The 20,128-nt window shown below is 41.3% G+C and overlaps 4 protein-coding genes across 9 annotated transcripts in view; 3 read left to right on the plus strand and 1 right to left on the minus strand.

Moving 5' to 3' along the window:
* Positions 1 to 168: 168 nt before the first annotated feature.
* On the plus strand, positions 169 to 5,706 carry wdr31 (WD repeat domain 31). Of its 3 annotated transcripts, XR_014598174.1 has the most exons (12): positions 169 to 461; positions 1,108 to 1,178; positions 1,559 to 1,691; positions 1,882 to 1,956; positions 2,069 to 2,213; positions 2,518 to 2,618; positions 2,820 to 2,887; positions 3,081 to 3,222; positions 3,581 to 3,743; positions 3,856 to 3,968; positions 4,199 to 4,338; positions 5,182 to 5,706. XR_014598174.1 is itself a non-coding variant. In XM_084024734.1 (11 exons), exons 2-11 carry the CDS (start codon positions 1,132 to 1,134, stop codon positions 4,211 to 4,213), a joined length of 1,002 nt encoding a protein of 333 aa, XP_083880860.1. In that variant the 5' UTR covers positions 169 to 461; positions 1,108 to 1,131; the 3' UTR covers positions 4,214 to 4,378. The 3 variants fall into 3 exon arrangements, 2 of the variants coding, with proteins under 2 accessions (XP_083880860.1, XP_083880859.1); XM_084024734.1 differs by lacking the exon at positions 5,182 to 5,706 and having other exon boundaries at positions 4,199 to 4,378; XM_084024733.1 differs by lacking the exon at positions 5,182 to 5,706 and having other exon boundaries at positions 3,856 to 4,378.
* A 386-nt stretch (positions 5,707 to 6,092) lies between these two features.
* bri3bp (bri3 binding protein) lies at positions 6,093 to 11,089 on the minus strand (the record flags this gene model as incomplete). Its single annotated transcript, XM_084023886.1, has 3 exons — positions 6,093 to 9,643; positions 9,754 to 9,856; positions 10,913 to 11,089. 3 exons carry the CDS (start codon positions 11,087 to 11,089, stop codon positions 9,222 to 9,224), a joined length of 702 nt encoding a protein of 233 aa, XP_083880012.1. The 3' UTR covers positions 6,093 to 9,221.
* LOC311022560 (uncharacterized protein) lies at positions 11,047 to 18,195 on the plus strand. Of its 4 annotated transcripts, none has more exons than XM_084023884.1 (14): positions 11,047 to 11,153; positions 12,774 to 12,824; positions 13,607 to 13,676; positions 13,791 to 14,220; positions 14,519 to 14,992; positions 15,090 to 15,234; positions 15,352 to 15,659; positions 15,783 to 15,990; positions 16,132 to 16,248; positions 16,343 to 16,470; positions 16,593 to 16,790; positions 16,889 to 17,109; positions 17,240 to 17,451; positions 17,658 to 18,195. In XM_084023884.1, the coding sequence occupies exons 4-13, from the start codon at positions 14,165 to 14,167 to the stop codon at positions 17,437 to 17,439; spliced, it is 2,055 nt and encodes a 684-aa protein (XP_083880010.1). In that variant the 5' UTR covers positions 11,047 to 11,153; positions 12,774 to 12,824; positions 13,607 to 13,676; positions 13,791 to 14,164; the 3' UTR covers positions 17,440 to 17,451; positions 17,658 to 18,195. The 4 variants fall into 4 exon arrangements, with proteins under 4 accessions (XP_083880010.1, XP_083880011.1, XP_083880008.1 ...); XM_084023882.1 differs by lacking the exon at positions 11,047 to 11,153 and adding an exon at positions 12,261 to 12,336 and having other exon boundaries at positions 12,700 to 12,824; XM_084023883.1 differs by lacking the exon at positions 11,047 to 11,153 and adding an exon at positions 12,484 to 12,503.
* Positions 18,196 to 18,471: 276 nt separating this feature from the next.
* stpg2 (sperm-tail PG-rich repeat containing 2) overlaps positions 18,472 to 20,128 on the plus strand; it is a gene marked incomplete at its 5' end in the record, with an annotated part of 44,570 nt that continues 42,913 nt past the window's right edge. The window contains 3 exon segments of the mRNA XM_084025703.1: positions 18,472 to 18,504; positions 19,496 to 19,635; positions 19,637 to 19,691. Of these exon segments, the coding sequence (XP_083881829.1) occupies positions 18,472 to 18,504; positions 19,496 to 19,635; positions 19,637 to 19,691 (228 nt within the window).

Consider the following 20,128-nt stretch of genomic DNA (forward strand, 5'->3'; position numbering starts at 1 on the left):
CTGATATCAAACTGTGCACATGTACCGGATGCAAGTGGATTGTAGATGGAGAAAGTGCACGTCCAGAAATGCAATAAATCGCAAATAGTGAATGAGACTTTTATTTTGTAAGTGAAGGCTTTCGTTTACTTCCTGCCCCGTGTCACGTGACCCCGCCCTTGCCTAGAAACGAGAAAGCGTCGCTCCATGGTCGCTACGGGGAGAGGGTTGGGTCCGTTGTAGTTAAAAGACACTTTTGTGTAGTTTCCTACGCGGTTAGGACAACTTACTATCATGGCGCTCTTTGGGGAACCTTTCTCGGTCGTTGCGACAACGACTCTACCAAGTTTTAACGTTTGTATATCCACGCTTTGGCGCTACTAGTGCATTAACTCGGCATGACAAATAAAGATTAGTTAGCATGCTAGCGAGTTAGCCACAGCCTCATCATCACACAGCGACCACACCTGCGGGTGAGACAGGTAAGAGAGCTCGCTTCACTTGCCTCCAGGAATGTATCGGTCAGTCATGAACAATTTTTTCACCATTAGTGACTCGTGTTACGATGGAAATCCCTCGGTGTTGTTACATAATGATTGTCAGCACAGTTCATAGCAGGTGTTTTCAAGCGACTAATTCCTTGTGACAGTAATGATGCGGCTCTAATAGGATTTGAGCCCTCTCCTTCCTGTCGATTGTTTGAGGAGTACGCCGGGATAACGAGGGAGGAGCTGAGCTGCGCGTGTGTGAGAGAAAGTAGTGTTTGCGTGAGAACGTGTGGCGTAATCTCTTGTAGTCTGGTCTGTTTTACCCTTATGCAATATATTTCGTATCTGCTTAAATTGGAGCGTGTGAGCCTCGAATAGTATCATGCAGCATGTCATTCAGGGAGTGGAACTACAGTGAAATGTGTGCTGTGATCGAAGCCTTTTACACAACATTGAGGTTTTAATCTGACATATCATAGCCGGTGACCTCAGTGTATTTAAATGCGTTGTTGCTTGCTTTCTTTGTGCTTAATATTGCTGTTATGAGATACATAACCACTCACCAAAGGGAAGGATAGCCATTTGCGGATGCAACCATGATTTTTGTCCTCTTCTGATTGCATTTCTCTCTGCGTGTCAGTGTGGCTGGAGGTTCCTAGCAGACATGGGCAAACTACAAAGCAAGTTTCGCAAGAGGTCTGACCTCTACAGGTGAGACATGCAAACTTCTGAAACAGTTTCTGTGCACTTTTATGTACTACCTATTCATTTGAACCATGCTTTCAGTATTATAGTGCATTCAACACAAGGGGAAAATAAAAACAAAGTGCTGTCAAAGATGTCTGTGTGCCTACTACAGCCTTTTGGGTGTGGTAGGCTATTGATCATTGTCCATAATACAGTGCACAACGGAAATGGAGGTGCTACTCCCAGATGCAACATTTGATAAACTCACTCAAAGATGAAATTACATGATAGTAATACAGAGATGGATATACTGAAGGCTAATATATATATATATTTTTTTTTTAAATAGTGCCTGAATACTTTTAATTTGTGATTTATTTTTTGTATTGGTGTTTTCTGTGCAGAGCATCTCAGGGGGAGAAGGCAGATAACACCTTTGACAGTCAGGTGGTGCAGTATGAACCTGCCCATCAAGGGTCCATCAACACTGTGACCAATCTTAGCCCAGATTTGTGTGTTTCTGGTGGGAGTGACCAGGTAAAATATCCTATGCACTAGTAATAAATTACTCCAAATTAATAGATTTGTATTGATAATATTCATTGTGGTTGGTGATGTTTTTTTCTGATACAAATATAATCATTTATGGTTTGATTTCTGCGGGAAAAACTGTAAACATGTAGTGATTATTGTGTGCATATGTGTATCTGTGTGTCCGCTGCTGTAGGCTGTGGTGGTGTATGACTGGAAACAAGGCCGGATGTGTCAGTCCTTCCAGGGTCACAATCGAGAGGTTACCAAGGTAACGTCAATACTGTGTGCGTGCAAACTGATGAAGGTGTCACGTTGTTTAGAGCTGTTACACATTTCACATAATATGTCTTCTCTTATTTCTGCCTGCATCTATCTGTCAGGTGGCGTGTTATCCAGGCAGTACATGGATCTTTAGTGCCTCTCGGGACAAGACTGTTCTGATGTGGGACCTAAACCAGGGGGACGAACCTATTCAGGAATTTTGTGGGCATGAATTGGTGGTCAATGGATTAGCCATCAGTCCTGGTACACACACATACACACAAACATACAATGCATCAGTCAAGCATAAATATTTAAACACAAAAAAAATGTTTTATTGCTGAAAAAGTTGCCAATCTGCCATTTAGAGTTTGTTAGAAGAATGCATGATAACCCAAGTTTGATGAAAACGTTTTAGCAATGGAAACAATGTTCTCGTGATTTATTTTCACATATTTCAACTAGCCCTGGGGCTTCAAAAGGCTTTCGCCTTTCAATGTGGTTTTGCAATTCTGATGCACAGTCGATTATTTCAGCCGCACTGAACTGTTTTTGTTGTGATTTGTAGAGGGGAGAAAGCTGTGCACCGGTTCTCGTGACAACTGGATGTGCCTGTGGGATATAGAATCAGCAAAATGTGAACAGAGACACAACATTTCCAGAAACCTGGTGAGAATAATAGTAATGTGCTTTTGTGTGCACGCAACCTTGCACTAAGAATGGTATGAAGCATGCTGGGTCGCCTTAGGTGTGTACCCGAGCATTGTAAGAAAAATAATCAAATCAATACGCCATTCAATCTGACTGTTACTTCCGAGTTCAAGCCCCTCGGGCTTCAAACTGTTCCACTGTCCTCTCTGCTCTGTCTAGGTGACTCATGTGTGTTGGGTGCCTGGCAGCTCCTCTGTAGTCCAGACCTCTGAGGATAAGACTATCAGGTACAGACACATTTAATATATTAGTATATTATTGCAAATGCACATGTGCCACCTGCAGTATAGCAAGAACCTTCAGTAGAGATTTCCTTTGTTTTTGTCCATCCAAGTCGGATGTGTCTGAAATGTTTTATGTTTTGGACATAAAGATTGCATGAGCATGTTTCTATAGTAATATGTTTGTGTATGTGCACAGAGTGTGGGATAGCCGTACATGGCAGGTGACCAATACTTTTCCAGCCAAGCAATACATCCAGACCCACTGTGACGTTTCTCCAAATGGAAACCACTTGGTGTCCAGCAGCAACGGCTTTGGAGGACAAGGCTGTGAAGCCACGGTAAGACGGCTGGTGTTTGTTGGCTCTATAGATGGAGATGTACGTATGGCGGATATGTTGAGGCTGTCGGCAGGTTACCGATGAAAGACATACATCAACTGGAGTAAACTACATGTTTTGTAGCTTTACAGGTGTAATATCATGCAGCCATGAAGCAGGAAGGCCAGAGGCTGCTCAGTTACAACCAGTGTCATCTAAAAGTAGCAAGAGACAAGCCAAATATGAAGTTAAGCGTTTGTCTCTACCTGATGATGTGTCATGATTGGCGTGGTGACATTTTAATGTTGACTTATGCGGCTAGTTTTGAAACTTCAGACATTGTCATGTGTTCTCAGTGGAGTTGTGTCTGTGTTATTAGCTTTGGGACCTGCGGCAGCCCGGCTGTAAAGTTGTGGAGTACAGAGGTCATCTCCAGACCGCCGCCTGCTGTATGTTTGTGCCTACGCCTCCTGGTGGCACAGCTCAGGTAGCAACATCCTCCCATGACGGCTCCGTCAAAGTCTGGGATCAGAACACAGCAGGTAACACAGCTCCTGGATGGAAACATTGACATACAGAAAGACAGATGCACATTTACAGTCACTGTACACTAACTCTCCTCCATCACTCTCTCTGCCGTCTGCCTCTGTTCAGTTTGTTTAGGGACGCTGTCTCTGGATGGTGCTGGTCCACTGGTTTGTTTGGCTCCCACTGACTCCACAAGTCTGCTGTGTACCAGCTTCAGCAATGGCCTCCATCATATCCAGGTCGGCCTCGGATCAGGCCAGGCTCAGGTTTCTGGGGCAGGTGCAGGTGGAGTTGGTGGCCTGGACATAAAAGTTGTGGCACGCTTCTGATATCCCAGAGGAGCCTGGTGTGACTCGTAACCCTGAGCTGTGAACAGCCACTCACTCAGCAAACAGATGACTGGATATGGATGTTCTTTTTTCTCTTTTTGCAATTTTACATATTTCTATTGACATTTTTGCTTTACTAGACTGCCATACAGTGATGAATGATGGAAGAGGCCAGCGAGAAAAGAAGGGGATGGTAATGACATGTATGGAGAATGCACCTTTTTGTCCAGCAAAGCCACCTGGATTCCCATCAGAGCTGCTCTACTGGGAAAACTGGTCTGTAAGTCACATTTCCCATTAATTGGTGAAACTGTAAAGATGATGCTTGGATTGCTGCCTTGTTGGACCAAACCAGAATAACTGGGGACTGCTCTGTTGTATACACTACTTCAGCGAGGTGGATTTGACCAGATGCTTTATGTGCATGTTGTATTGCTTTTATTGGTGGTGCTGAATACGTGTTTTGGAGGACATCTTAATGCAGCAGGAAAATGTGGAAATGTCCGTCAGAGAAGTGAAAGCCATATAGATTTTCATACTAAGAGTAGCACTTAAATAGGTGCGGTCAGACTTGCAGTCTTTGTTGTCAATCACTTTATGGAAAGTTATTTTTATCACCAAAACAGAGTGTGTAATAATGTAGTCTAGTATTTGTGTCTAGTATTAGACCAAATTAATACCTATGACACAAGACCATATAAACATTGGCTTTGTTTTTAGAATTCAATTCATATTAGTTGGTTTCTGATAATCTTTTAACTGGAGCTGCCAATAGCTGATGTTTGGTACGATATACAATATATTTAAATTACTATGCAAAATACTTGAGTAATTCCCTTTTAATACAGTATTGTTTGAACAAACCAATTAGAATATATTGCAAAAAAGAAAGCTGCTCTGTGACTTGTCAACATAAAAGCTGCTAGTTAGTTAGTTAAGATATTCTTTGATTTACAATCATTGAGGCATTAGATTTTGTTTTAATTAAGTATCACTGTGTTGATCTCCCCTTTTTTAGGATGAGCAATCCAGACTTGCTATATTTTAGCCAGTAACTGGTAATGTGACAGTGGTTGCTATATCATTTTAGTTATTTCTTTCTAATTATTTTTGTAAAATGTAGGGAACGCTACAAGTGGGGAACTGAAGCTGATCAGACATTTCATTTCAGGAGAAACTACCATTTGGTTATTCGTCACTCTAAACAGCCACACTTGATTTAATCTGTTTGATACATTATTATTAAGCAATAAATAAATCATTTTCTAATGTCTGATAAGAAAATCTTGGTCTTGGCTTCTTGGATCATGAGATTTTTGGACACGGGCTTATATTTAATATGCCTCTTACGTACTTGCTGTTAAATATGAATGCTTGCTTCATCTCAATCAGAGTACTAAAGATAAATGAAATCAATGATAGTATACCAGCTCACTCTGAGAGATTTCTCAGAACACAAATCAATAGTGTGTACTTTGTGTCTGCTGTGAGAACACATCTAGTTGAATCAAGTTTACAACTGAAAATCACTGAGTACAACTTTAAATGTTCTATTTCCGACCACTGGAGCTCCTTGTTTTGCTCAAGGGCACCATGACAATCTTTTTAAAGCATCGACTTCCCCGGGCCAGGTTTTTCCCCAACAGTTTGTAATCTTAAATCCACCGTTACAAGATGTTACACAGCAGGCAGATGTGAGCCATTAAAGGAACAGATTGTAGTTTTTTTTATAACATCTCTTACATTAAGAAGATCAGCTATTATTTTAAAGTGTAAATTTATGTAAATGTCTTTTCAGGGTATTTTTCTAACATATGTATACAACACAAAGCACAGCTGACATTAACTTAAATTTGTTTTAATGCTCCCAGATATTAAGACTTTATCTTTTTGTAAACTGTGGAATGAGTCTCAATTACAAAATGTGTTTTTAGGAAACACCAAAGATTGATCAGTGCCAACTAATGTAAGAAATGTCACTCTTATCACAACATAAAAAACAAACGAAATGATTAAAGAATTTAGAAAGTAGAAGACCTTTTCATACTGTGGCGTTTAATTTATTCAAGACCTCATTTTCAGTGACAAAATTAACAATTTATCCATCAACAGGTTTTGATAAAGACACACTTACACACAGACAACAGCAGGCAGAACACTTTGAGCTTTCCATATCACTGAAATACCGAAGTATTCTGATAAAACAAAAGGTCTGAAATGATTGATTACCTGTAAAAAATCATAAAAAATACTGCCTTAAATAAAAAAATAAGTATATACATTATTGGCACAGCATGATATAAAAAGCAGGCCACATAGAATAATAGGAATGAGTCGGATACAGTACATGAAAATAATGGAACACCTAGCCATTCAATGGGCAGTTTCAACTGAGAATAAATATAATCTGAATGTAGCATTCAATCCAGTGCTGAGGGAGGTCATTCAGTTCAACATCCAGTAGTAATGATGATTCATACATGAGTAGGCCTCGCTAGTGGCAACTTTAAGTGTACACTTTCTGTGTTTTCACGCCGTTTGTCTGACAATTGACAGAAATAATTAATGAAGACATTATGAGATAAATTATGTTCAAGTCCTTCAGTTTTCAGTGTCTAAAAACTTTCAAAATCCAGAATCTTTTCAAATTCTAATTCCATGATCCATTGGAAAACTGGGTAAAAACCTTCCTTCAATAACATACATCACTAATACTATTCAATTAACGCCATCATAAATCACACATGCTGTCATTAGTAAAACATACACGGGTCATTGGCTTTAGACTGTAACCACACACCACAAGACACCAGCACCATCGTTCCAAACACGTCAGTGCAATTCAGCGGGTTTGTCTCCAGTTAAATCCAAACCCGATATAATTAACTTCTGACTAACTCATCACATCACATTTTGGAAGGGTTCTCTGCCAAGGCAGTCAACAACATGTATATAATGTGACATAAAATCAGCATGCAAAAGAAACCAGATTATTTAGGCTATATGAGCTACCCGGGGGTGTGGAGTTACTGCAGGGATGAACTGGGTGGGTTTGGGGAAAGATTTCCAATCAAATGACCAGCTGTATTCAAATACGCGACTAGTTTTATCGCATTTTTCTGATTTAATGAAGACTTAAATCCAAGATAAAGATGAAAGGCAAGACAATGGGTCTAATACAAATCTGAATCCAGCCATTGTTCTGAAAATATATATTAAAAAAAACATGTAACTGTAATTATCTCAGTGTGTTGAGTAGTTCTGGTATTTTGGTGATGCGACGCCTTTCAAAGAAGAATATTAACACTTCACCTTACTACAAGGAGCAACATTAGGAGCGGGGCATACATGCATCTCACACACACACACACGAATAGTTGCTGAGGATTGCATTAATGAGTGTCAAGGGTACAAATGCGTTTGGTTCTTTGGCCTCAGTAATGTTATGACGTGTAAGAGCCCACTGACGTCGATCTTTGTCATGTGAAACCAAAAGCAACATTCGCCCTCTCAAACATGCACAGCTTTGGGGTCGTTTGTATCAAAACGTGTTTACAGTGTCCAGATTCTATAAATTGTTCAATTTAAATTATATTTTTAAAAAATGGTCAGAAATAATATAGACATAAAGACATGAAAAGCCCTATCAAAGTATCAAACTACAGTTGGCTACAGTGGTGCATACCATGTCTCTGTTTAGAGCCCAGTTATAATTGAATGATAAAGTGGTAGGTATCAATCAGGCTGGTTGTCAATCTCATTACATTAAATCACCTAACATACTAACATGAAACATTTGTTTAAATGCTTCAAATGTACTTTTCCAATGTAGGGCCAAATGGGGTTCTACAGTACAAACTCGCTTTCTCTGCCAGGAACAAAGGCACTAGACCAATTTAGATCTGCAATCAAGTTTTCAAATTTAACCTGTTTACACTTAAACTCCTCAACACTCATGTGTATAATTTGCTTGTGCATTCACACATTTAAATGTGAACAATAAACTGATGAAGAGCTGCACTTCAAATCCCGATATTAATTCCATGCTAGTATCAAAAAGCTGGAGTTGGTGTCAACATCAGACATTAATCAAGCTTAATCATGCAAGAACACAAACATGTGCATATATTCATCAACAAGTATTGTAAGTTACCGAGACAGATTCCAAACCATCTGGAAAAACTGTAGCGACTCAGAGACCAAGATGTGATTTTAAGTCTTGATATCTCTTTTCCAATTCTATGTGTGGTGGTAGTCCCTGAGATATTGCTGCCTGTAGCCGTATTCTGATGGTGACGTCTTGATACAGTGCTTTTCAGGTTCACAAGCTTGAAAACACACACACGGATGCATTTGCGCACACACTCGAGTAGGTCGCCCAGATGCATTTGCTCATGCACTCGCACACACAACCCACGAAATGAAAAAGAGGTCCTGATGTCAAACTAGTGCCACTATGGGGACGGTGACTTGATGAAACAAGCTAGATCTACATGGTCAAACATCTTGAATGGACAATGGAATAAATAAATCTAAATATTAATAATTATCCAACATCTTGAGGATTTTTACATAGAAATACAATGATTTTATCGGTCCCCTGCATCATACACCCGACCCGTTTCCTACAATAGTTTCAAAAAGGGGAATACATTTTTGTCGACGTGTGTAAGAATCGTAACCCCCAGGTTATTCACAAGGATAGAAATAAACAAACATACGTAATATATGACTTTTCATTTAGCAAAAGCATTGACAATGCTTGTCCAAACCTCAACTTGGGAGTTACTCAAAAGTAGCTGAGGTTTAGAACTAGGCCAGCATTTAGAAAACCATGGACATCTCTCTGATAATTTCCTCACAAATGTAGGAAAAACCCTTTCAGTCAAAGCCTCGAGACGAACATAAAAAGATAATTTGTTGTTTGGTTGATTTGTGTAAGCTCCGAGTCAACTGTCCACACCTCTGAGGATTTTACGGTATTCTGTAACTTAAAATCAAATCAAGCAGTTAAAATACTGTTTTCAAATCTAGTTTTGTCCCCCATCTGACAATAGAGTTGCAAATAACCAGTAGTTGTGTTGCTGTATACAGGAGACAGCATTCTGACTGCTGCAGCTAGTTGTAAAATACCCCTTCCCTCCCCCTTCTCCTTACTGCTACCTATTGGTCCCCGGGGCGCTCCAGGCCGTCGATGACACGGCTCAGCCTGATGTTGAGAAGCCTGATCTGAGTGTCCAGGTGGTCGATTTTCTCTTCCAATGAACCTGCCCCACCTCCCCGACGCCAGTACGCCCCCACTGGCCCCGTCATGAAGTACACCGCCATGATGAAGCAAAGTGGCAGCACCGCTCGCTCGGGGTCACCCTCAAACTTCTGCAGGATGTAGAGGCAGGACAGAGCGAAGAGCGTGACACGCGCCAGCCAGAAGAAGCGCCCGAACACAGCGTGCAGCATGTAAAAGAATCCCCCCAGGAACATGGAGAGGAACCAGTAGGCCACGAGGACCGCGGCAACGAGGAGCAAGGCCCGTGCCGGTGAGTTGGTGAGAGATGTGGGGCTGAAGTAGTGGCTGAGGTTTGAGGCTACAGAGGGGAGAAAGAGAAAAGAGGAAGTAGCCTTACAACATGTCCCTCTCTTTATGCACCTGTTTTTTTTTTTTTTTACAAATGTCGTAATACATTTAAAAACTTACAGTCAATGCCCATCACATCCAGCAAATCAGACCAGATCTTCCAGATGGTGTCAAGAAATGAGTCCACTCCATGGACAAACCGCTCTGTTGTTTTGGAGAAGAACTACAGAACCAGAACAAATACAAAGGGAGGAATTTTAGGAAGGAGGTATTATTTTTAACATTGTAATTGAAACAAGCAGACAGTGGAGGAGGGATGAAAAGAAAAACATGAAGAGAACTGTAGTAGTGCTTTTAGTCGGTACAGTTGCGTAATAATCATGAACAGATGACTCTCAGTTCTACTGTCCTCTACGCTCACAGCAGCTATCTTTAGCAGAGTATCACAGTGGCCTGACTGCTGAAAAGCACATGTAATGCACACTGAACACTATTAAGCAAAAACACACATCTTTGTTAACTTTTTGCTTGGGTTGCTACATGTGTTGTGTTGTCTTTTAAAGTTTACAAAATGGATTGAACTGCACCAAAACATGACAATACAGATTTGGGGAAGTGACACAACAATGTACAATATCACACCATTTCTCTCACTAGAGATGATGAAACTATGATGAGTGATAACATGACTTGTACTTGAGAAGTCATAAACATCAGCCACCACCATAAAGCTGTAGTTAATGTTACTTGGCAGCAGTCTGACAGCGTATTGTCGCGTTGTGTAGCCTCACTTTGCTACTCTTTGGCGGCCACACGCAGGAAATAACATCAGGATTCAAATTGCAGGAAGTGCAGCTTAACCAATGAGAGCAGCCTGGCCAGAGCAGCTTCCTAATAATCTGGGGATGGAGTCGACATGAAGAAATGAACGGCCTGGACCGACGGGGGACTACATGCCATCCTTGAGGTGACATTTGATGGAGTCAGAGCAATGAATGAGAAGGGTACACAATTAATTATGGGATGTAAGTGGTGGTGATGCCTTATTTCATTGCTCATGGCAACGCTATGTGAAGTGGCATCTTCTCTAGGCGGATAAAACGTGGAGATAATTGCTAATTTCTTTTCAAAATGGCATCCGTGAAATTGTTGGCCAGGCCCAGGCGCGCTCATTTCCTGTTCTGCCACAGTCCGACCACAAAAACCGCCTCGGCGGCTACTAGCTTCTACAAGACCCTGAAACGAAGCGAACGGCTATCTTTGCTTATACATTACTCACCTTGTATAAGCCTCTGATGTTGTCCTCCCCGAAAACACTACTCAGAGTCTGGTAGATGCCGTTGGCCGCCCGTCGGAAGCTGTTCTGGTTGCTGGTCCTGCTCCTGGCCGCTTCGGCGGTGTACAGCAGAGACGCGGAAAGCACCAAGAAAACCACGAAAACCCGGATTCCCTTCATTGCACCAAAGAGTCCAGAGACGCCGAGCACAGATGTGTATCAAAATGGTTCAATTGAACGCAAGGTAAGACTGGGAGTTAGCTGCCTAAGGTGACACCTTGGTAGGAGTGGGGGGAGCGAGACGCTGAATGTGATGGTGGCGACGTGTTGCCTTCATGGAGCATCCTCCCGCGTCCGTTTCTGGCGTTTCGTATGAGAAAAGCAGTCGGTTGATGGCTGCTGCCTTATTGTATCAGTCAAACGACAATTTAGTTACTCCGTGCTGCAGTGACAATGTGAACATTGTCTCAGTATGTATCCTAATTGTTATTTGAATTGGTTTACTTGCAAAATGCATGTGTCTCATGTAAGCATACATACATCGTTTTTCAGAAGATTCATACGCATCAACAATATTTAGAGTACCACATTAATGAAATTATATTCATTACATGTGTTTTCCATCCATTTGTCTTTTAAAACACTTGTATTTAGGTGTCATGCCTCTATGATACCAACATTTTCGATTTACAGTGAAGGCATCGCTTGTCTTGACAGTCTCATCTGATGCTCGCTGCTGCCCCCAAGTGGTGATGTAGTCTCACTGATATCCCTGATATTTTGTCTCCAAGTTCTATTCCAACTGGGACAAAAACATGTACCTGCATCGTTGAGTCTCCATATATCTGTCTACATGTACACAATCAAACTAGTTACCAAAATAACTAAATTGATTGTTTTAAATTGATCGACCCAGGTCCCTTAGAGAAAATTGTCTTTTACTCGAATATGGTCAATATCTTTTGACATTTTTGTGATGTGAAAGTATTAAATTCAGTGGTGCAGTTTTCAGTAAACGTCACCAGTTAGTCTTATTAGTATAGACTCGAGGAATTTTAAAGTGAGTTTTTGTATTTTAATCACTTCGAGCATATGGATGGCTGATTAATGTTTCACCCTCTGACAAATTGACATTTGATATAATCTTTGTAGATTAATGTAATTTAGTGCACCAATAAGGTGTTGTTCATCATCGTCCTTAATCAAATAAAAAATATTTATGTCCAACCGTGTATATATCTTTTTTTATTATCATTATTGCTGAGTTTTTGGATTACCTGTTGTGACTAATTTTTCCTCTTGGGGATTAATAACATTTGTCAAATTGAATGAATACCAGACCACACCAAACCTCCTGCTCATGTAACCGGGTTGAAAATATATCCTTACCTTTATGGTTGAAATGTCACCAAATCCTGATAAAGATTGTTTTCTATATGTTTAAGATGTGTTTTATTGTCTACATTTATGCCTGAATGTTGTATTCAGAGTCAGACCGAGGCGTTAATACCTGTACTGTCACTTTAAGAGGTCGCAGGCTTTGTGACGTCATCCAAGTGCTTCTCTCAGGTCGCGCTAGATTAGCTGAGAGGAGGTAAAGTATTGTTTTGCTCATTGTTAAACATTTATTCCGGTTTTTGGACAATGCAAACCTTGTTTTATGCATGTATAAATGTTAGGCTCTAGGTTGTGAACATGCCGTTAAAGTGTCAATTGAATATAAAACTTGTAAACGGACTTTTCACGTGTTAGTCTACAGGGTTTTCTGTTTGTTTATCTGCTAACAGGAGCTTGAGACCTGTGTGCTGTGTGGAGGAGACTGCATTTTACAGAGCCTTATGTGTGTTTCTGTTTATTTGTACAGACAAATCCACCATTCTGCCTTCATTAAAAGAGCAACCAGCAGCTGGTCGTGGTACGAGTCCTTCCTTCATTCAGCGCCACATAGAACACAACGCAGAACATACAAGGGTTAATGGACGTGCATAGAATCTGATATAAAACTGTCAAAGACAATGCACGCCCGTTACACTCATAAAACATGGCGGGAAGTTTAAATAAAGAAGCAGTTTGCTGCTGTTCCAGGGAGGTGCTTGTTAATCCGATGGGTTTCTAGTGAGTTCTCAGTAACCTGATCTTGATTACATTACAAGGCATGCTAATAGTGCAGGGGGAAGACAGCAAGTCATGAAACAGATGTGGCTCTAAGAGTGGTCAAAATGCTAGAACAGTTGTTTTGTACTACAAAATCAAACAAGCTGTGTTGCTTTAATGTGTAACACCAGTGTTTTTGCAACTCAACACTAAACATTCAAAGGTTATTTTCAAATGTAGATTGTAACTTCATAGAAGTCTATTCATCTGTGTTTTCAGTGGTAATTCTAATGGCTCATCGGGGTTGAATGGCCCATTGGAATGTAAAGTGATCTCCGGGTCATTGGACAGACAGTTGGCACGTTCATTAATGTATCTATGCACACGGGGGCTCCAGTTTCAGTGTATTTGGAAATAAATCTCTATCCCTTAATGTTGTAGTATATTTTGAAATATGGGGATTGTCTTCCACCTGTAGTTCAAATGCCCTGATATTGAAGCTTGACTGATGAATATCAGAGAGAAAATGAGAGGAGATTTCATGTCTGGGTGACTAGTTTAAGATTCTAATCAAATGCATTATCTCTCACCATTCCTTTTCAGGACAGCTGAAACTATGGCTTATTATCAAACAGCTGTGTGTACACTATGATCTCAACTTCTTACTTTACAGGTGTGTAAAACGTTTGTTTTCATGTTTACTTATGAGAAATGTGAACAGATTTGATGTACTAATGATGTTGTGTAGTTAAAGTGTGTGCTTGTTTTTATCTTTTTCATCCATCAGGACACCACAGACACACCCACTCCTCATGTATTTTGAAATGCCCTGATATCCAAGCTTTTCAAAGAAAAAGAAAATGTTTTTCAGACCTGAAAAGGCATGCTGTAGCTCCAACAAAGGAAACAACATGGCTATTCAAATTAACGCCAGACCAATCAGGACACCGCAGACACACCCACTCTATAACGCCCCTCTTGTGCTGCCACCCGAATGGCTGGTTGATAGGTATCGCAACAACAATAGAGTTTGGCCCACCCATATGTGCCTGAACTAGGATAAATACAGGAGGTTCATCTGATAAATTTTCACTTTGTTGTTTCGACAAGAAGGATCTCTTTGTGCATCACTGCATCAAAGTTTTTTTCACTCAATCGACAATGCCTAAACATCGGAACAACACTGGCAAGAAGCACCAGGAGAAAACTAAGAAGATGTAAGATTTTGTTTTCCTTAACTTTATTGGATATATTGGTGTTTCCATTAGTGGAGTTTTTTCTGCATTCTGAACTTAAGGGCTGGAATTGGCTGGTATTTTATCAGTACATCAAATAGGTTGACCTTTTTACTCTCTCTGATATTTGTAGTTATTCACCACATGAGCGTTTTATTTGTTTAAACATTTTCTATTCACTGAAAAAGGTTTTAATTTATGTGTGTTGTATTGCTCTTTGCATCCTGGATAATTTTTGCTTTATATATCTTAACCATTTGACCATTTTTTTTGTCATTAGGGAGCCACGGATCCCTGAACGGCACTATGTACACTGCCTGCGGTGCAAGCTCCCACAGGACAAACTTTCTGTCCATCTGTCGAGGGTGTGCATGAAAAACAGCACACCAGCAGAAATCACAGAGGAGGTGAAGAAGGCCAGGGCATCCCTTAAACAGTGGATCCGCTTTGGCAGGATCTGGGACTACAATGATCTGGCCATTGACATACCCCAGCGTGCCTCACGCATTGCTATCGTGAAGAAGTTCAACCAGCTTGGATTTTTTGTGACAAATATGCCCCCTGCATCGGACATGGTCCTTGAGCCCGAGACTTCAACCTCTGCTGCGACCGCCTCTGTTGACACCATCCCCGCTGCTCGTGAGACTTCTGCAACCGCTCCCTCAACCTCCCACAGCACCTGTGCTTCAGGAAGTGAAAGTAACTCCTCCTCCTCTGATGAGGATGACGGGACAGAAGATCCTTCCTGGGAAAAGTAAGTACATGAAAGAACATATAAGTGATATAACTTGAAAAATGCATTATTCAGAATGTCATTATTTATCTTTTTAACTCCTTTTTTTTTTTTACAGAGATCTTCCAAAAGTGACAACCTCTGTGCGGTCAAGGATGCAGGATGCAGGTCTTTATGATAAATTTGCAGAGGACACTCCGCTGCTGGTGGACTTCAAGAAATATCTGAACGAGACCCTGAGTGTCCAGAACTGCCAACAGGAGGTAAAAAGTCTTAACTGATGATTTTTCAGCACAACAATTGCAGCACCTTTACAACCGTCTAGTTTCTCTGTATTACGCTAATGTAAAAATGACTCTCCCATCATCCTTATCTCAAAGGTCGACAACGTGTCACGCTTTCTGCGGTACCTGCAGCCGACTGGGGACGAACCCACCACGGACTTTGTCAGCAAAAGCCGCCAAACAAGGGACTACATAAGTTCCCTCCGCCAAACTGACATGGCAGCAACCACTATCATCAAGTATCTCAAAAACATGATCAGGTTCGTTAAATACCTGAAGACCAGGCTGGATCTCACAACACCAGATAAAGATTTCCAGGACAACCTCCAGGCCTACAAAGAATTATTACAGACTCTTAAGAAGCCTGTCTCAAAGGCTCATTCTAAGGATGTCTGCAAAACAAGGTGAATCTTTGCCTTTGATATACATTGTTATTGCCTTATTTCTGTTTATTAATGTAACCCAGAGTGTGGTGTTTTTTAATAACATGTCTTTTTTTTTGTGTTGTTTTGTTTGTTCAAATCCAGTAACAATCGAATGGTTGAGGTCATACGAAGTGTCAGGGACTGCCAAGACATTTTTAAGGTGGCACGGGATGACTTCCTCAGTACGGTTGGGAAGTTTATCAATGAGGAGACTGTCACGGATATGGAAAAAACAAACTTCCGCTACTACTGTGAAGCGCTCCTGGTGCTTAGACATTTCCTGCGCCCAGGAGCAGTGGAAGGCATGACCGTGAGTGCATCCATTTGAACAACTTGAAGAAATTTGTCCCCTCGCATGTGCTGTAATATCTTTTTGGAAATGTAGTTATTAATAATTTACTTTAATTTATTACCATTTCATACATTTCCGCTCTTCCACATTCATTTCCAGGTACATGATTGGTCAATCCGGAAGGCCGTCCATGGACGAGTGGTGATTGGAGTCAGCCAACATAAAACAACCACCGTGCAGGTGGCTGCATTTGCCCTGACTGAGGAAGAGGAAACTGTAAGTTCTTTAGCAGCCACATATGAGTATAATACACATTGTCTACTGCTCACAATGTTTTACAGTCAAGTAATTATCTCTCTTGTTCCCACAGTGGTTTCAGGCCTACTTTGAGAACATTCGGCCCACATACATATCCAACGATTGTGATAAATTCTTCATTTCGTCGACTGGCAACCAGGTCCACAGTGTCACTAATGACGTTGCCCGGCTGCATGACAGGTGTGTACCTACGTAAATCCATGTGCTGATGTGTACATGTTTTATCTATTATCAAACACAATCATATCGCAATTAACATTTCATGCTAGGATCTCATTGCTATTATCATTTTGTTTCTGCAGCTACAACATCACACCAGTTACCAGCCATGAGGTCCGAAGGGCGGTGGAGACGGAGGCAGCGGTTCTCTTCAGTGATACTCAGAAGGAGAATGTACGCCATTACTTGGTCCATTCCACTGAGGTGGCTCAGCAGCATGATAGGATGCGGGTGGGGGAATCGGTAGCCTCTACGGCTGAACTGCTGGACACCCTGAGAGGGTAGGTTACCTCATCATCTCATTTTATAAGGCACAGTCACATTTGATGGATGCTTACCAAGTGCAATAGTTAAATCCTTATTTTCCTTCATTTTACAGCACATCTCTACCAAACCAGTCCTCACCCAGCGACCCCCCTGAAAGAGCCAACAAGCCCAAACGGACAGACTTCACTGCCTTCGCCAGAGTCTTCCCAGTGACCAAACACGGCCAGCCACCAAGTAAAAAGGCAAGGGTCCAAGCTGGGTTTCCTGACGACAGAATAAACTATGACAAGTGGCGAGCTTGCCAATACACAAGGAGGCAGCACATTCTGCTGTGTAAGTATGCCAAATTCACTAATGCAACATGGATTATCATGTCGCCCAAATCTCTCAAACTGGGCAATTTATTTTCATTACTCGCAGGAATGAAAGTAATTCTGTTCTTTCTTTATTCTGTTTCTTTCAGCAAAATGCTCTAGCAGGAAGCCAGTGGTTGGAAAAGTCCAGAAGCTCATCAAAAAGCAGGGGTGGACGGCCAACTGTCCAAAGGCTGAAGAAATTGTCAAGCTGTGGGCACCACACCCTAGGTTGACCATCCAGACAGACCCTCAAATTTTAAAGTGTGTCTCGCCAGAAGTGGAAAGGCCTGGCGATCAAAGACTTTGAGGGTGACAAAGGGTAGGAAAACATTTAATTGACCTCATAATTGGAGACAATGTTATCGCTCAAATAAGCACTTTAGCTTTTGCCCGCCACATGGTGTGGTTTCTGAATATCAAAGTGAATAAATATTGTATTCAAATTTTGCCAAACTGTAATTTTTAACTTATACAGTAAGTCATTATTTTGATCTAACTCCAAATGTCATGTTCTCTTGATTACAGGAGTGGTCGCAGCCAAGCCTTTTGCACAGGGAGACATTGTTTGCGACTCTCACGGGAAGCTGATTACAGCTGCTGAGGGGCAAGAGAAAATGCAGGACCCAACAATCCGGCGGTCCTACTTGTTTTTCTTCACCGCCCAGCAAAAGCACCTCTGCATAGATGCTGAAAGTGAACATTGTCAGTGTCATCCAGATCTGGACACTTTTGGAAGGAAAGAAAGAACTTCAATTTAAAGCCACTTCAATGTGTGCTGGTGGTAAACGGAGAGGAACAAGAAACAATATTGTTCAAAGCCACAAGAGACATTAAAATTGATGAAGAGCTCAAATTTGACTACGGGGTCCAAAGAAAATCCTTTAGAGGAGAAGGACTGGACCTCGAGTGGCTTGATGGATGAGCAGGCTCTTGTTAATATCACTTTTTTATGTTTTTCAATACTTTTTGCACTTTAAACCAAATCAAATAATGTATTCTCTGGCTTTTAACTACCAGTGTTTTCACTTCATTTTTCTATCAATGTGTAAATTTCTTCACCAACACAAATACAGTATATTCTTGCCACTGTGTGTGTGTGTGTATGTGTGTGTGCCCTCACTTTCATTGGGAGGTGAAACAAAGGAAAGAAAACATATGACATATTTTGTCCATAATAAGTCATTCTATAGCATCTTACATTGTAAAGCCTCTCTGCTGTAAATACACCAGACCGAGAGAGTCTAGTAAGGTACTTGATTTTAATTAATTATCTTTGTCCTGATGTAGGAAATGCAAAATAAGGATGATACACACAATGAAGCTGAGCTAGATACCCGACATGTATTGTTATTCTTTATGCCACTGTGACAGTGTAACAAAGGTCTTATTAGGCTTAATATGCCAGCGTTGTATAATATCCTCAGTAGCAGTTACAGTGGCCTCGCTCTGACCAGGGAGAGTCGGACTAAAACCTGAAGACAACAGTGTGTCCATTTTAAGCCCCTGAAAATAGCTGTTGGTTCGATACCTGCTCCGAAAACGTGACATTAATCAAATTCAACAAATAGAAACGCCTTGCAGCACATCAAAATTCTCAGGTGGTTTGAGTGTTTAAGACAAAGCACTTACAAAGCAAGCAAACAATTTGATCTTTTAGCTCACTAAATACCTTGCATGATGTGTGCACAGTGGAGAAAAGATATTCAATTCTTAGTAATGTGGCCTGTCCAGTAGCCTCCAGCTTCATCATCAGTGGTTCAGCCATGCAGTTAACTGAGATGATATTAAGTTGCTCTTTTCGTTCATGTGCTATGTTAAATTAATGTCTGTGAAAAGACTATATACACACATAGATAAGCTTTGAGTTAACACTGAGCTCAGTCCTTTTATCTCATCTAGACGGATACAATCACCTTCAGACCTGACAAATCATGAAAAATCCCTGTTGAGATTATGGTCACATTCTCCTCCTTCTATGCTAGCTGTAGTTATCTGACTATCTAACACACACACACACACACACACACACACACACACACACCTTACTCCCAGCTAGTTACAGACTTCCAGAAAGTTGGTGGAGTAGCTTCGATACTTTTCGACTGAGATGACCTTCATTCTGATCCTTCCCTGCCGGTTCCCTCAGCAGATATTGTTTATACTCCTACATTTTTACTTCTGTCTTTCCAGCTTTCTTCCTCCCTTTTTCCCTTTTCTTTCTTATCTTCTGCCTAGGCTTGCTCCTTCTCTCTCTCTGTCCCTCCTTTAGACTCACTTTATTGGCCCCAGGCAGTGCTCAGCTACTTTGTAAGCCAGGGCTTCCTTTCCATCACAAACCCTGACTTCTCTCCCTACTCTCCCAGTTTTTTTTTTTTTTTTGCTCTGCGCGATGGCTGCAGGCTAAAAGTCTCCGGCTTGTTCGTCAGTCAGATATCTCATCCATTCCTTCCCCGGGCCAGGCCTATGGCTACGAGGAGGACACCCTGGTTGTCCTCCTCAAGCAGCCGCCCCCCTCTCAGCGACACAACCCTGGGGCCGGCTTACTACAATCCACTGCTGGTAAGGACGAATGCACACACACACACATGCACGCTCATGTTGAAGTTAGAATGTACATTCATCAGAGGATGTGAAGTGTTCATTTGCACGCATGTGTGCTTTCATTAGTCTGTACGAGTGTGTGTGTCTGAGTGTACTTACTCTGCCCGCGAGGCGAGGTCCATTAGTGCGAGGCAGATCTAATGCACGGCTGAACCCCCACCCCACCCCCTTCAGTTGGCCCAAAACCCATTTCCATAGCTAATGAATGCAGCTCCACTTTAAAAAAGCCACAACGCGCCAACGCTCATCCATTTTACATGCCAACAAAGAGAGCCATTAGTAATTATTCTTCAAGCTATATTACAATATTCACTTAAAATAATGCACACGCCTGCTGGTCTGGCTCTCAATTAAGTTATTTTTCATCTGTTAATGACCAGGCGAAGTCAACAGCG

This window comes from Eutrigla gurnardus (assembly GCF_963514095.1).
Source record: "Eutrigla gurnardus genome assembly, chromosome: 13".
Taxonomy (NCBI): domain Eukaryota; kingdom Metazoa; phylum Chordata; class Actinopteri; order Perciformes; family Triglidae; genus Eutrigla; species Eutrigla gurnardus.